Source organism: Eretmochelys imbricata, chromosome 3 (assembly GCF_965152235.1).
Source record: "Eretmochelys imbricata isolate rEreImb1 chromosome 3, rEreImb1.hap1, whole genome shotgun sequence".
Taxonomy (NCBI): domain Eukaryota; kingdom Metazoa; phylum Chordata; order Testudines; family Cheloniidae; genus Eretmochelys; species Eretmochelys imbricata.
In genome coordinates this window covers 18676123-18689835 of record NC_135574.1, presented here as the reverse complement: position 1 = coordinate 18689835, position 13713 = coordinate 18676123, and the positions used below count along the sequence as shown (strand labels likewise).

At 38.3% G+C, this 13713-nt stretch overlaps 1 protein-coding gene across 1 annotated transcript in view; it reads left to right on the top strand.

Moving 5' to 3' along the window:
- KLHL29 (kelch like family member 29) overlaps nt 1-13713 on the top strand; it is a 375769-nt gene that overhangs the window by 274986 nt on the left and 87070 nt on the right. The window contains exon 4 of the mRNA XM_077812466.1: nt 2234-2372. Within this exon, the coding sequence (XP_077668592.1) occupies nt 2234-2372 (139 nt within the window). The remainder of the gene's footprint in view (nt 1-2233; nt 2373-13713) is intronic.

The window sequence follows — 13713 nt, the reverse complement described above, 5'->3', positions numbered from 1 at the left end:
TTAAAAATAACAAAACCCCAACATGTTTAACTAAAAATAGCATCTAAAGATGTTCTTGTGGAACCAAAGACCTTGGTCACTTAGGCCCTATTCAGACAAAACACACATTGGTGCCCCTGGATTTTCAGCAGGGCTTTTGGCTGAACAAGGCCTACAGGGTTCAGGCCCAACTCAGACTTTGGCCCATGTTCTAGAGTCCATCATCAAATGTTTGCCAGAGACAAAAGCATAAAACTTCTCTAGATAAGAGGGAACACTTTCATCCCCATTTAAGTTTTGCGTTTGCTTGAGCAGTAGTATTATGTTTTAGTTCAAAAGAAGGTGTTAAAAATAGTCCATGATGTAGCACCCACAGGACAGAGTGGTATATTTTCCTCTATTATAGATCCGACACAAGCCTACTGTTATTTCAGTGCCCTCTCTAATGATCTGCTTGCTCTCTGGAGGATGCTGACCCATTTCAGCACATAGTAATTAGCCTTTCAGACACTACTGTGTTTCCATTAAATAGATATAAATGTGCAAGGTGACATTTATTTTCTTAATCCTGAAAAATGTTCACCACAGATGTTGGGGTTTGGCTGGATTTCAGTTTGCTTTTTAATGTAACAGTTGAATAAAAAAGTTTGCATGTTTTTTTCTTGCTGTTGGATAATTGAGGCTTCTCTGAAATGACACTTGCTTGATGAGTTTCATTTTGGCGGTAGAAGAAACATGATTACAGCATAAGATTATTTGGTCCTGATTCTCTCTTACGCTAAGACCCCTTTATATCACTCTGCAATACAGTGGCCATAAATACAATTACACCCCCTTTAAGACGCCTTTACACTGTAAAGGGGGTTTACATGTTAATGAGAATTGGACTCTTCAGATGTAAAACTCTATCTGAAAATGTATGTGTACATGGTTTTATGATGTTTGAGGAAATGAGGATGTTGACCTATTGCAAATATATATGTGCGTTTGTTTGTGTATGCGCACGTGTGTGTGTGTATATATGTATGTGTGTGTTTGTATGTGTGTGTGTCTCTCTCTCTCTCTCTATATATATATATGTATATATGTACACAATGTGCATATATAGATATATGTATATATAAAACACATTAATATTAAAGTCAGTTTTATCATCTTGATCATTGTCTTCAACCCCACCACACACCCTCAACTTAACTGTATGTTATTCGTCCTGCTAATTATTCTGGTCTCCAGCGTTAGTGAAAGACTTTCACCTAAATGATCCAACAGGCGTATAGAACATCTAGGTTGCTTAATAGTTCACATTCACATATGAAGACATGTGGCATGCTGTTATTTCATTCTCTCAGTACCGAGAGGCTGTGTGAGAGGAGGCATCATGCGAGGTAGGTGCTTACTGCAGGACAGAAATACTTTCAGAGGTTATTTTTGTCATTGTGAATCTCCTGTGATGTGCGAAAGTCAATGGTTGCTGTAAATGAAGCTGTCAAAGGCTACAGATTAAAAATGCTGAAATGGTGAAAATCTTCTGCGTGTAAAAAAATTGGAAATAGTAAAAAAGCCAATAATTTACTCTCTCTGTGTGATTTTTTTAATCATAAGAATGCTGTTAAGATAATCTTTTAACATATTCCATTGTCACCTATGTTGTAAAGGTATTTTAAGAGCTGCATTGATAATCCTGTTAAACTTTAATACAATGTAGTATAACATAATACTTATAATTAATACTATTGTATTTTGTTGACTGAGAAGTTTCACACATTCTTGGTATGTTTGAGTTTAGGATATGCTGTTTTTGCAGGGTTTGGTTTTATTCTTTTGACACATATCCAGTTCATATTACACCAAAATGCCATGTTTTTACTTAGTATTATTCCAAAACATTCAAAAGATATTTGCATTTGGAGAAAAATTATGTAGTTCTCACATTCTGTTATAACAAATTATATTTAACTTTTCTGTGATAATGCGTTATCTATGTGTCTGATTTTCTGACGCTCAAATTTTTAAATTTTTGTTTTTAACCCTTACGAGTTTAGGATTTTTTTAAATTATTTAGACCTACTGGTTCCTGCTTATTTTTTTTAATATGAAGTTTGTTTATTATTTCTTTGACTGTCAGTGTTGAGCCAGTCTTGCCAACAAACAATATCAAGTGTTTCCTATTTCTCTACTTCTTTACAAGAAAAAAAATAAATAAAAACTCTTAATGGGAACCCTGGCACTGTCTGTCTTCTCTGTTCTGCAGAAATGTTGAAGGAGTTGAACCAGCAACGCAGAGCGAAAGAGTTTACAGACCTGAAAATTATTGTTGAAGGCAAAGAGTTTGAAGTCCACCAAAATGTTCTAGCTTCCTGCAGCTTGTATTTCAAGGACCTGATTAAAAGGTTTGCCTTCCTTCCAGCTGTGATCTGGTCTGTTCTTTTGTAGGGCGCATTTGTGTCGCTTTTTTCTTCCCCTCTCTTGCAGGTTTATGAAGATTGAATCTCCTGTCACAGAGCCAGTAGCCATTCTTTCCACCACCTTTGAATGTATTTTCAAACTGAGACTCAGATCCATTTGTTACACATCTGACTTGTACAATGTAATTATTTCTGATCAGTAATGGCCTATTTTGGCTGAAGAAAGTGTTCCATCACTAAGAATTCAAAGCTTAAAACAGAACTATTAGTAGTGATCCAGACCACACGATAGAACTATTGCTATCAGTATTCTAAAGGGATTCCATTACATATTACAAAACTTTATCCTTCAGGCTACAGTAAGCCATAAGCTTTTCTGTGAATGATGCTGAAACGTCATACCAATAAAGTATTTAGATAATATTAACCCCTTCAGCCCTGAAATCTTTGTCACATGCTATGTCACATGTGGCACTTAGGAGAAAGGGGGGTTAATATTTATAAAAAATATTATTTGGGGCCTTTTAAAGGCAAAAAGTCAATTGACAAATTTTCATAGGAAAAATTGGAAAGACAATGTTAGATAAAAATATAACTCAGTCTGCATGTTAGACTAAGAGGAGTTTTTCTTAAGCAAACACTGCTTTAGCTTAGAGTAAATGTAATATGTACATTTCTAAACCTCATGTCTCTGCCTTTGCATTTCCCCCCTCTCAGTTTCTAGCAGATTGATTCTAAACAGTGCATGATAATCTTTTTTTTCCATTACATTGATTTTTCAATTTGTATGCTTCATATACTCGATAGGAATAAATTGGTACTTTCATATTATTAGTAAGTTAGAGTAGCAAGAAGGGAGGGTAAAAAAACCACCACCAGGATAACTTTCATTTTTCTCTCAATCATCAGCAAATTAATGCAGCTGCTGATTTTGCCTTGCAGTATTTTCCTAAGCAGACTGAGCCTGGACTGTGCTAAAAAATGGAATTACAGAACATTTTGCTTGCTTTCAAATTCTGTATTTAAATTTTGCCAACTAACACAATAGTGACGGTATTTTATTTCAGGATGGCATATTGGCTGGTATCTCCTTTTCAATGTATTATGTCCTTTTGCACAAAGCTGTTTTTCTAATTGTGCATATATATTACAGTACTATGATCTAATTGTGCTTGACTGCCTTATCAATTATTCATAAAAGATATGTTGGCCTGGTAGCTTGTTATTTTCCCTCTGTAAACCTAATGATTGCTAGCTCTAGCTATGATAGATCTCTTTTCCGTCCTTTTTCTCCTGTCTGCTCATTATCACTTGCTAGTTAAGGCTACAGTATATGCCTCTCACAGAGATAAGGTATGCCGTCTATAGGGAAAGGAGATCTTAGGCATCATTTATAGAAACCCAGTAATTGACTGGCCAAGGAGTGTCATTTGGATTTGACTGTGAAGACATTAGTTCATCTACAAAAGTCATCAGGCACCATCTATTTCTAGCGAGAATCTGGGGAGGACTGTAATTTAGTTGTCGAATGGAGATGAACCATAGACTGAATGCTGATTTATCATAGCAATCGTTTAAAAAAAAAAGACTTAAATGCAGTTCTCCTCTGAAAAGTGACTCTGCGAAAGTGGAATCCTGGAGTTCCACACTTGTCTCTCTCTGACTCACCTCAGACTCACTCAGTTTCCAACTGAAAAAGGTGGGGGTTTATTGCCCCTGAACTGCAGGCTCTGAAAACTCAAACCGGGAATTTGAAAGTCAACTTGTGTTCTTTTCCTTCTCACACATTGGCAGCAGTAGTAAAGAGTTCTCAGGTCAAATTCTGACCTCAATTAGACCAGTTCAGCCCCAATATATGGCCTCACTTTCACTCATGTAACCTTGATGAATGCTTATGGGGCTACTACACAGGTTTATCCGAGGCAACAACACTTCTATTACTGGTGATGACATTTGAATAGGGAGGAACCCAGCTTGATGGCAGGTTGAGTTTTCAGGCTGTCTGGTGGGGAAAATAGGAAAAAATAAATGTTCACCTGCTGAGTGTGCATATTTGTGCTAGTGTCTTAGACAGACCTTAAACCTGGGGCTCTGAGGTACCATTTTAAAGACTCACTTTTCAGGGAACTACACTGGAAAGCCCAATCCTTCGAGTGACCCCATGGAAGTTAATGGGAGTTGAGGACACTTAACTTGCAAGAGGCAATCAGCACCTTGTGGGAGCATGCCCTTAGTAATATAAAATCATGATAGTTCACAATGGTAGTATATTTATAAATATAGCATGTTTAGAATGTTCCTTTGATAATGGTCACATGTTGCTAACAGCTCCTTTGAGGAAAGATGAATCGCAGATCACACTTAAAGTTTAATGTGATTTATATTGCACTCTTTCTATTATCATAAAAATAAAAACATACACAGTTGGATTCAGTGGCTGAAGAATAAGTAAATGTCTTTGTATTTCCTAAATATTTATATAAAGGACACTGAGTTCAGTGGTACAATAGATATAAGATCTGATTCCGCTCCAGCTGAAGTCAACAAGAATTTGGTCCCTGACTTCAGTGGGAACAGGATCATCCCCATAAAGATGCTCTAGGTATGTTCCTGCATGTCCCCATGTGTATACATGTTTGCAAAATACCTTTCAGTGTACTTGCATCATATGTCCTGTACTATGGACAAACTACTGTCCTAACACATCTGATTATCTGCCTCTGATACCACTGGGTGTTATGGGTGAGTATCTGAAGATATCTAAAATAGCAAGTGATGCCCCAAATGAGTAAAAAGGGAATGTTAGAAAATAATTAAGGCCTATTACAGCAATGTCTTTAAAGGATAAATCCAACATTCAGACTCAGTGTACCGCATTGTAATGAAAAAGACACAGTCAGATTTGACTGACCCAAAACTGAATATACATTTTAAAACAAACATTAATTTATTTATATACCATTAAAATATTTATATTTTCAAATAAAAACATATTGTTCGCCTGATCCTAGAAGATCTGTTGGTTCTTAAAAATGGCTTGGTCCTGTCCGGTGCTGAGCCCTCTAGCCCCCCTCCACCAAAGCACTTAAGTACATGAGTAGTCCCATTGACAATGTACTTACAATTAAACACATGCTTATATGCTTGATTGGGCCAAAGCCAGAGTGCACCGGACCAAGCCCAAGTTGTGCTTTCAGCCCATATTAAAAAGAAAGACTCCTATGCTGAACAACCCAATAACAAGTCAATGAATTGGGCTTCTTCACTGTCTGACATTCTTGCCCCATCCTGCTGCTATACCTATATGGTTCATTCCTGCAAACAGGCAGCATATTGAAATGTGTCTGCTCCAGGTTTCTTGTACCCTCCATGCTCACAAGAATGAAGCAGACAGGCAAAGCAGAAGGATTGGGTGAGATGTATGTGCCCTCAAACAAAGCACAGTTGGCAGGCCTAATTATATTGCTAGCATTCTTATGTCCCTTTACTTTGTAGCTTTCTTAAACATCAAATTCTTGGAACAGACTTACTACTCTTTATGTTAAATTTGTAAGGATTTTTTTTCTTGGTGACTCTTTTGGTTAATGTTTAGAACTTCCCTTGTGAGAGAGATGTATTTCATGACCTGATCTTACACTTGCTCCCAGAGCTGGGGATAAGATAGACAGCATGTTCAGCCCTTGTTGGAGGGAGTCCTCTGGCTAATCAGGTGGCATTACTCAAGATTCAGACTTGGCCAACAGGAGGTTACTGCAGCAGACAACCTTGAGGGGGAGTGAATGTTAAACAAGAGTGAGAGGTGGAGAAACAGGAGGATCCCCTGTAACCTAAATAATATCCACATGTCTTGTATGTGTGCATTGGAGTTGGCCCCTAACAGATACCCCAAGCTGAATTCTTTCCAATTATGGAATTGGAGTTGAAATCCAGACCAGAATCTGAATCTGAGTTTTGTGGCTCTGGCTCAACCCGTATGTGTATGCTATATGTGTGTATATGTCAGATACATCTGTGATCATCTCTATATGACTAGATATAGACCAAAATCCAAACAGCCCTCCCTCCAACTTTGACCCCCCACCCCACCCCATATATTTTTATGGGGGGATAGAGGGCATGATTCAAAATCCAAATCTTAATTTTTCCTTTGGGCTCCATCTCTATAATAGGCCAAACCAAAACCCCATACCCACGCATCCCTCCCCTCCCAATTTTGGCAAGGTTGTCCACATTCCAGAACCAGATTTTGCAGCTCCATTTGTAACTATAATTCCTTGTTTTGATTGTGTGTATGTTTCTTTGTTTTGATTATGTGTGTCTGGAAGAAAGGAATGGAAAATCCCATGATGTGGTATAATGTTTTCAAACTGCATCCTAAGTAGACAAATACAGCTGCCATATAAATGGAATGTCTGATATTTCTAGAGCAAAGTGAACTTCACTGGAGCTTTTTAATTTGATTTTTTTTTCTAAATGTCGAGCCCTGGAATCCTTATCAAATTCACATTGATAGGAAGTTCTTGGCTTAAAATCCCTTTCTAGGCCCAAATACTGGCTCTTATAAGCAAACCTCAGAGTTGTATTTCTTTGTGAGGCAGCAGTACAGAGAAGTTCAAGTAGTATTCTGTACCTTTTAACTGTTCAAGATTTGCTTTTAATGATGCTCTTAACTTTGTAGCACCGAGGGCTGGCTAATTCCAGTAGCGTACAGCATAAAATACACACAGCAGGAGATTAGATCACAAAGCCAAGAATTTTGATGGAACATAATCTGGCATAACTCTGGTCCTCTTTCTTTTCCAAAGGAGCAAAGTAACTTTAGTTCACGACCAGATTGTTTTTCCAGGATAGCCTACTTCTTTTCTCTATTGTTTTGTTTTTCTAAAATGGGGTAGCAGGTCCTCTTTTTGTACCTGGGACCTGGGTGCTAAGGCTGGTGAGGTAGAGAAGTTTGGACTATTAGGGCCAAATTCTGCTTTCCCTTGCACCCTTGTAAATTCAGTGTGACTTCATTGAAGTCATGGGGGTTACTCTGGATTTTGTAAAAGAAGGCAGAATTTGGTGCAAGATGGAGAAATCTGCCCCTCTCCATCTGAAACAGTCTGACAAAATGGCAAAAGCTTTCAGGTGTCTGGAAAACAGACTGTCTGGTTTGTATTTACATCATGAGAAGCCAAAAATGAGAAATAGCAGGTGAAAGAAAAATCCACTCTTAGCAACCCCTTCCTGTTTTGCTTCTTATCAAGAGCTTTTGCTTTTAACCCCAGTTGAGAGTCAGGATCATATCTGCAGCTATCTCTTTCAGCTTCCCTGTAAAGATAAAACATTTGTGAAAGTAAATCCTTGCATTTTTTTTTTGAAAGAGGAGGAAAAAGTCTTGAAAATCAGATACGTTTTTCAGGTGCAATCAGAGATGTACTGTACATAGAGGGATATCATCAGTCACTTCTGTTAAACCATTTATGGGGCTGTCATAAATATAAAGGGAAGGGTAAACACCTTTAAAATCCCTCCTGGCCAGAGGAAAAACCCTTTCACCTGTAAAGGGTTAAGAAGCTAGGATAACCTCGCTGGCACCTGACCAAAATGACCTATGAGGAGACAAGATACTTTAAAAGCTGGAGTGGGGGAGAAACAAAGGTTCTCTCTGTCTGTGTGAGGCTTTTGCCAGGAACAGAAAAGGAATGGAGTCTTAGAACTTAGTAAGTAATCTAGCTAGATATGCGTTAGATTCTGTTTTGTTTAAATGGCTGATAAATTAAGCTGTGCTGAATGGAATGTATATTCCTGTTTTTGTGTCTTTTTGTAACTTAAGGGTTTGTCTAGAGGGATTCTTTATGTTTTGAATCTGATTACCCTGTAAGGTATTTACCATCCTGATTTTACAGAGGTGATTCTTTTACTTTTTCTTCAATTAAAATTCTTCTTTTAAGAACCTGATTGCTTTTTCATTATTCTTAAGAACCAAGGGTTTGGGTCTGTGTTCACTTAGGCAAATTGGTGAGGATTTTTATCAAGCCTTCCCCAGGAAAGGGGGTGAAGGGTTTGGGAGGATTTTGGCGGGAAAGATGTTTCCAAGTGGGCTCTTTCCCTGTTATATATTTGTTAGACGCTTGATGGTGGCAGCAATAAAGTCCAAGGGGAAAAGGTAAAATAGTTTGTACCTTGGGGAAGTTTTAACCTAAGCTGGTAAAAATAAGCTTAGGGGGTTTTCTTGCAGGTCCTCACATCTGTACCCTAGAGTTCAGAGAGGGGAAGGAACCTTGACAGGTGCCTATGAAAAAGGGAGGTTTATTGGAAAGTACAAAGTGTACTGTTCCTTTGCTGTGAAGGTGCAAGTAATGCTATAGATGCCTTTCCTCTTAAACAGGTAGCTCATAACTACAGTAGGTTGGGCTTGAAATACTGCCATGGGAAGTAGATTTATGCTCCTACAAGTGGCAGCCTTTTTTGTCATTGCTGTTCTCCTGCCGCTTGTATTTTGTTAAGCAGCAGCAACAGTCACACCCTAATGTCACAGCTGGCCGCTAGGGTTTGATACTACGCAGCTGCCAGGCTCTGAAAAACATGTTTTCACTGAGCAGAAATTCACGTGCTTCAATATAAACGAACTGCAGGTTACAAATATTTAACTGTGCTTCTGAACCAAAGGGCCTAGGAATTGACACAGAGTCCAGAGCGGAAGTTTCAGCATCACTGTATTTAGCCAAGCAAATGCAGCCGTGGATTGGTGGGGTGACAGGCTTGTTCTGGATGCTTGCTCTGCATTGACAGGCAGATAAATTCATTCTATTTTGAAAGACAAAACCTGGCAAGTGAGACAGGGCAGGTCCATTTTGAAGTTCAGGCTATGGCATGGGAATTAAGCATCTGCCTCAGGACAGTTCCAGCTTGCAGAGGTACCAAGCAGAATCACTTAACCTCAGCCTCCTCTCTCTCTTTGGGAGGCAAGGGCTTCTCACTCTCGTAATTTCTAGACAGAACTACAAATCTTATCCAAGAAATGACAGACTAATCACTCCCTTGCCCTCGCTCTGGCTAGACTTATCTGCGAGCCATGCTGCTGTCATGCAGCCGCTCGGAAGACGCTGATTCGCATGACCTAGCTATATTTACTTACATCTCAGGGCCCAGTCTGAGCTTGACTGTGTTATGTACTTGCAATTTACGGGCAAAGGGGAAGAGTTATGTTACAAGAGCAAATTAAAGCTAAATGGATCAAAGACAAATAGGCAAAAACTGCACAGGCCAGGGTCCGGAGCCAGGCTCTTCAACGCTGTTGTTTTTGGCCACCTCCAAAAGCTTGTCTTGCCCTAAAACGAAAATAATCAAATATGATGGTTCAGGATGCTATCAGGTAGCTGTACAGGATCAAAGATGACTCTGACCCTGCCTATCCCACCTGTGTTTACAACACTGCAAAAGTACATTATGATGTGGGATTTATTTTTTTTTTTTTGCCTTTCTTTAACATCTGGTATTGGCCACTGCTGGATTAGGATACTGAATTTATGTTAATGATATGATCAGCTTTTGGCAAATCCTTTGTTCCTGTTGCACTAAACACTGATGGGCAAAATGTGCAGAGCAGTTCTTGAAGGTTTTCTATAGGTAACAAATCCCCAGTACCAATAATAGGAGATACGTGAAAACCACACTACCTGTTACGTGGTATAATACCTTTCACATATATTTTTTTTTAAGAGGTACATGCCTCTTCTAAGGGTTTGCCTCTACAGGGACACTCAGAAAAGTGAATTAAGCTAAACCGAATTAAGGCCACTTTAATTTTGAATTAGAGTGCCCACACAAGGATCTAATGCAGTTTAACTAATTCACTTTAAATTCACACATTTAGTTAATTCAGATTAACTCTCCTGAATGTCCCCATGTAGACAAGCCTTAACTATATTACAAAAATGTAACCACAAGACCCTATATCTGAGTGACAAAGAGCTAGCACCTTGCAAAATTCATTTTAATACTTGAAATCCCAATTAGGACCTTGGGGCTACTACCTTAATATAAATACATAATAGTAATAATTAATAAATAAATATTTAATTATTCCCCCAGTGTTGAAAGGGAGCCTTAGATATACCTACATAAACACTTGTGTAAATTTCACCACATCCAGTGAAAGAGATTTATTATTTGTATAATGCCAACTGTGTGCTAAGCTGTTTTATTATTGTGCAGTAAATATGATCAGAAGAGATCAGGTCTGAGTGGGATGAGGGGAACCTTTAGTTTTTCAAGAATTAACTGTTGTCAGTCATTAAATTTATTTTTAATTCTTCTTCCTTCATCTAAAATCCCCAAAGCAAAATTTTTGTTCCACAATATATTTTGCTGTTTTCTGTTCAAAGGAGGCTTTTGCAAGTATGTTGGTGCCCAGACTCTTAATACTGTGGCCCAGTTTTTCATTACTCCACAAGTAGATCCTTAGAGGGACTCATTGTCCCCAGTCCCTAGCAAAAGAGTTCAGAGACAGCAAATGTTGCTCTTCCAAGGCCCATTGGCTCATTCTCTTGCCACTTGTTTAAGCTGACCTCTTGAAGATTGTCTATTTTCTTTCTCAAGTCTCAGCAGTGAGGTGCATGTGTATTTCAGTCTGTGATCTCAGCTACTATAGCATTGCACCCTTCAACTGATCCTGGCCTTGCTTTTTTGAAGCAGTCTGTATAGAGCAATTAAATCGAGTTCCATCTTTGAATAGCCTTAAAAGCATATTTGAGATTTGCTTCTTTTGTTTGTTTTTTGTTTTGTTCTGGCCATGTCTCTTGTTAACAAAAGCATTTGTTGTTAATCCTATAGTTTGTCTTGGTCTAAAGTTTGTCTTGGTCTAAAATTATCATTTGTCTGATTTGTGGATGGTGCATTAGGAGAAAATGCCTGATACACAAACAAGTTTACACCCATGGAACTCCACTGACTTTACTGGAGATTGAACAGCCGCAAACTGAGAGCATTTGGCCCTTGGTATGCTAAACCAGCCTTGCCAAATTCTATTCACCTGGAGCAAGTAATAACATCTGCAGCAATGTCCTGGTAAAGAGTGGACAAGTAGATTTTGTGCGTGGTCAGGTAAACTTTCATGATGAATTTGCAAGGCTGTGTTCAAACACTAATCTATTGAATCTCTTGATTTTGCTAGTTCTTTACCCTAATCACACTGTAGCATCATTACAGTACGTGTTTTTCTTGTCTCATGAGACAGATGGACAGTAGCTGAGGCTCCAGATAATATTTATCTCTGAGATAGCGTAAAGAAGGCAGAGATTTGCAAGTTAGTAGATTTTGATACCGATAAAATAATTCCAAAAGAGAAGCCATGCTAGGGTATAATTTATTTTTTAAAAAATCCTATTTAATAGAACATTCACCGCCTTATGGCACATGTATTGCAATGATGTTTCTCTATAAATGTCTCTTGCTGTCATCATTTACATGACTGATTATCTTGCAGCTGTATAAACTCTAGTAACTCAGTAAATAACGTGTGACCACAGTGTGTACATACATCTTGGGGTCTGTTTTGTGTAAATCCATGTTGTTATGTTTGTGTATCTGTACATTTGTATCTCATGATAAGCCTATAATTATACAGAATTGTAAATCAAGTCCTTAGGCATGAAACATTGCTTTCCATGCAGAGTACAATATCTGTTCTCTACTTAGCTAGAGGTAAGCTACAGATGTCATTAAGCTTCTTTTTTGTTTATCCCAAGATAAACAGACGTGACTTTGAACCATTTAATAACTTTGATGAAAAGTCAAACAGTGGACATTTAGGATGCAGTAATGCTGCACTTTGTTCTTATTTGCCTAAAGTTTCAGTACCTCCAGGATTATGTACCACAGTAAACAAGATATTCCGCCGAAATTGTGTAGACTTGAACAAAAGTTTTTAATGAGCACATAACTAACACTCTTCAGCCTCATGAGAAACTGCCAATCCCAGTCTAGTGTTCTCGATTTGGTAATCAAAACAATTTGACAGAGATAAAAAGAAGTAGCTGTTCTTGGTTTAACTGCTTCATCTCATATTCTAATCTTGGATTTCCTGTTTCCTTTAGACCCAAACAAAGTGTCCAGGGAATGAAGCAATTTAATTTCTGATTTTTTTTATCCCATTGGCATAGGTAGCAAATGTTTTGCTCTAGTGAAATGAGAACACAAATATTTGCTCTTATGTTAATTATGTCCCTCACTATGAAACCAAATCCAATAAGAACAGAATGTCACAGTACATTTAGGAGGTGGTGTAGAAGCTGGAAGTTCATTAGGTAGCTGGATATAGAAAACAGCAATCCTAAGGGCCGTATACTCGGTCTGTGTGTGCAACTTCCAGCCACATCAATGGCATCAGGGGGGGCAATACCATGGCTCTCGGATGCAGGTGTCAACATATGTTGTAAAGAATAGTATGCATGTTCCACTGCCCTCTGGATAGAATCAAAACTGCTCATTAATTTTTGGGCCACAAGCCCTATTATGTTAACAGAAATCTCCTTTAGCACAAGCCATAGAGGTATCAAGTACAGGGATATCTGAGTTCTATTGCCATTAAATTCCAAGTGGCCAAGATGTGCAGGATAATAATCAATAGGGAAATCAAAGATGCCCACAATAGCTGAATCTATCTGATAGATATCAATTTAATTTTGTTGGTTGCTTAAATTTTGTTTGTTTGTTGCATTGTGATGGGCCCTGGATAGAAACAAAGAAAGAGGCAGACTCTAATTGCTGGGGGGTAGCGCGGAGGAAGATATTCAGATGCACTATACCAAAAATGCCTTTATTTTTAGGGTTAATCTTTTATTTGGTGCCCGTTTTCATAGGGCGACGCTGTGATGTATGACATGCCTTTGAGGTTGCACCTCATGTACTCCTGCTGCTTCAGACGTGAAGAGATGTCACTGAAAGGTCTATTAGTCTCCCTGTTCACATACAGCATGCTGAGGCAGTGTGGGAACCAACTGTTCCTAGTCAGAAACATACATTTACATAAAGCATTTTGTATTATTCATGTGCATTCCTTGCAGACAGCTCCATTTTGAATATTCTGAATTTGTTTTATGCAGTGTTGTTGTAGCAGTGTTGGTCCTAGAATATTAGAGAGGCAGGGTGGGTGAGATTAGTCCAATAAAAGATATTATCTCACCCACCTTGTCTCGCTGAATTTGCTTTGACTTTTATTGACTATAGCTTGTAAACAGTGAGAAAACTGGTTTCTACACGGCTCATAGGTAGCTTTTCACATTTGAAGTGAAACTGAGTAAGACTGTAGACAACTCTAAGAGACAATCAGACCATTAGTCAA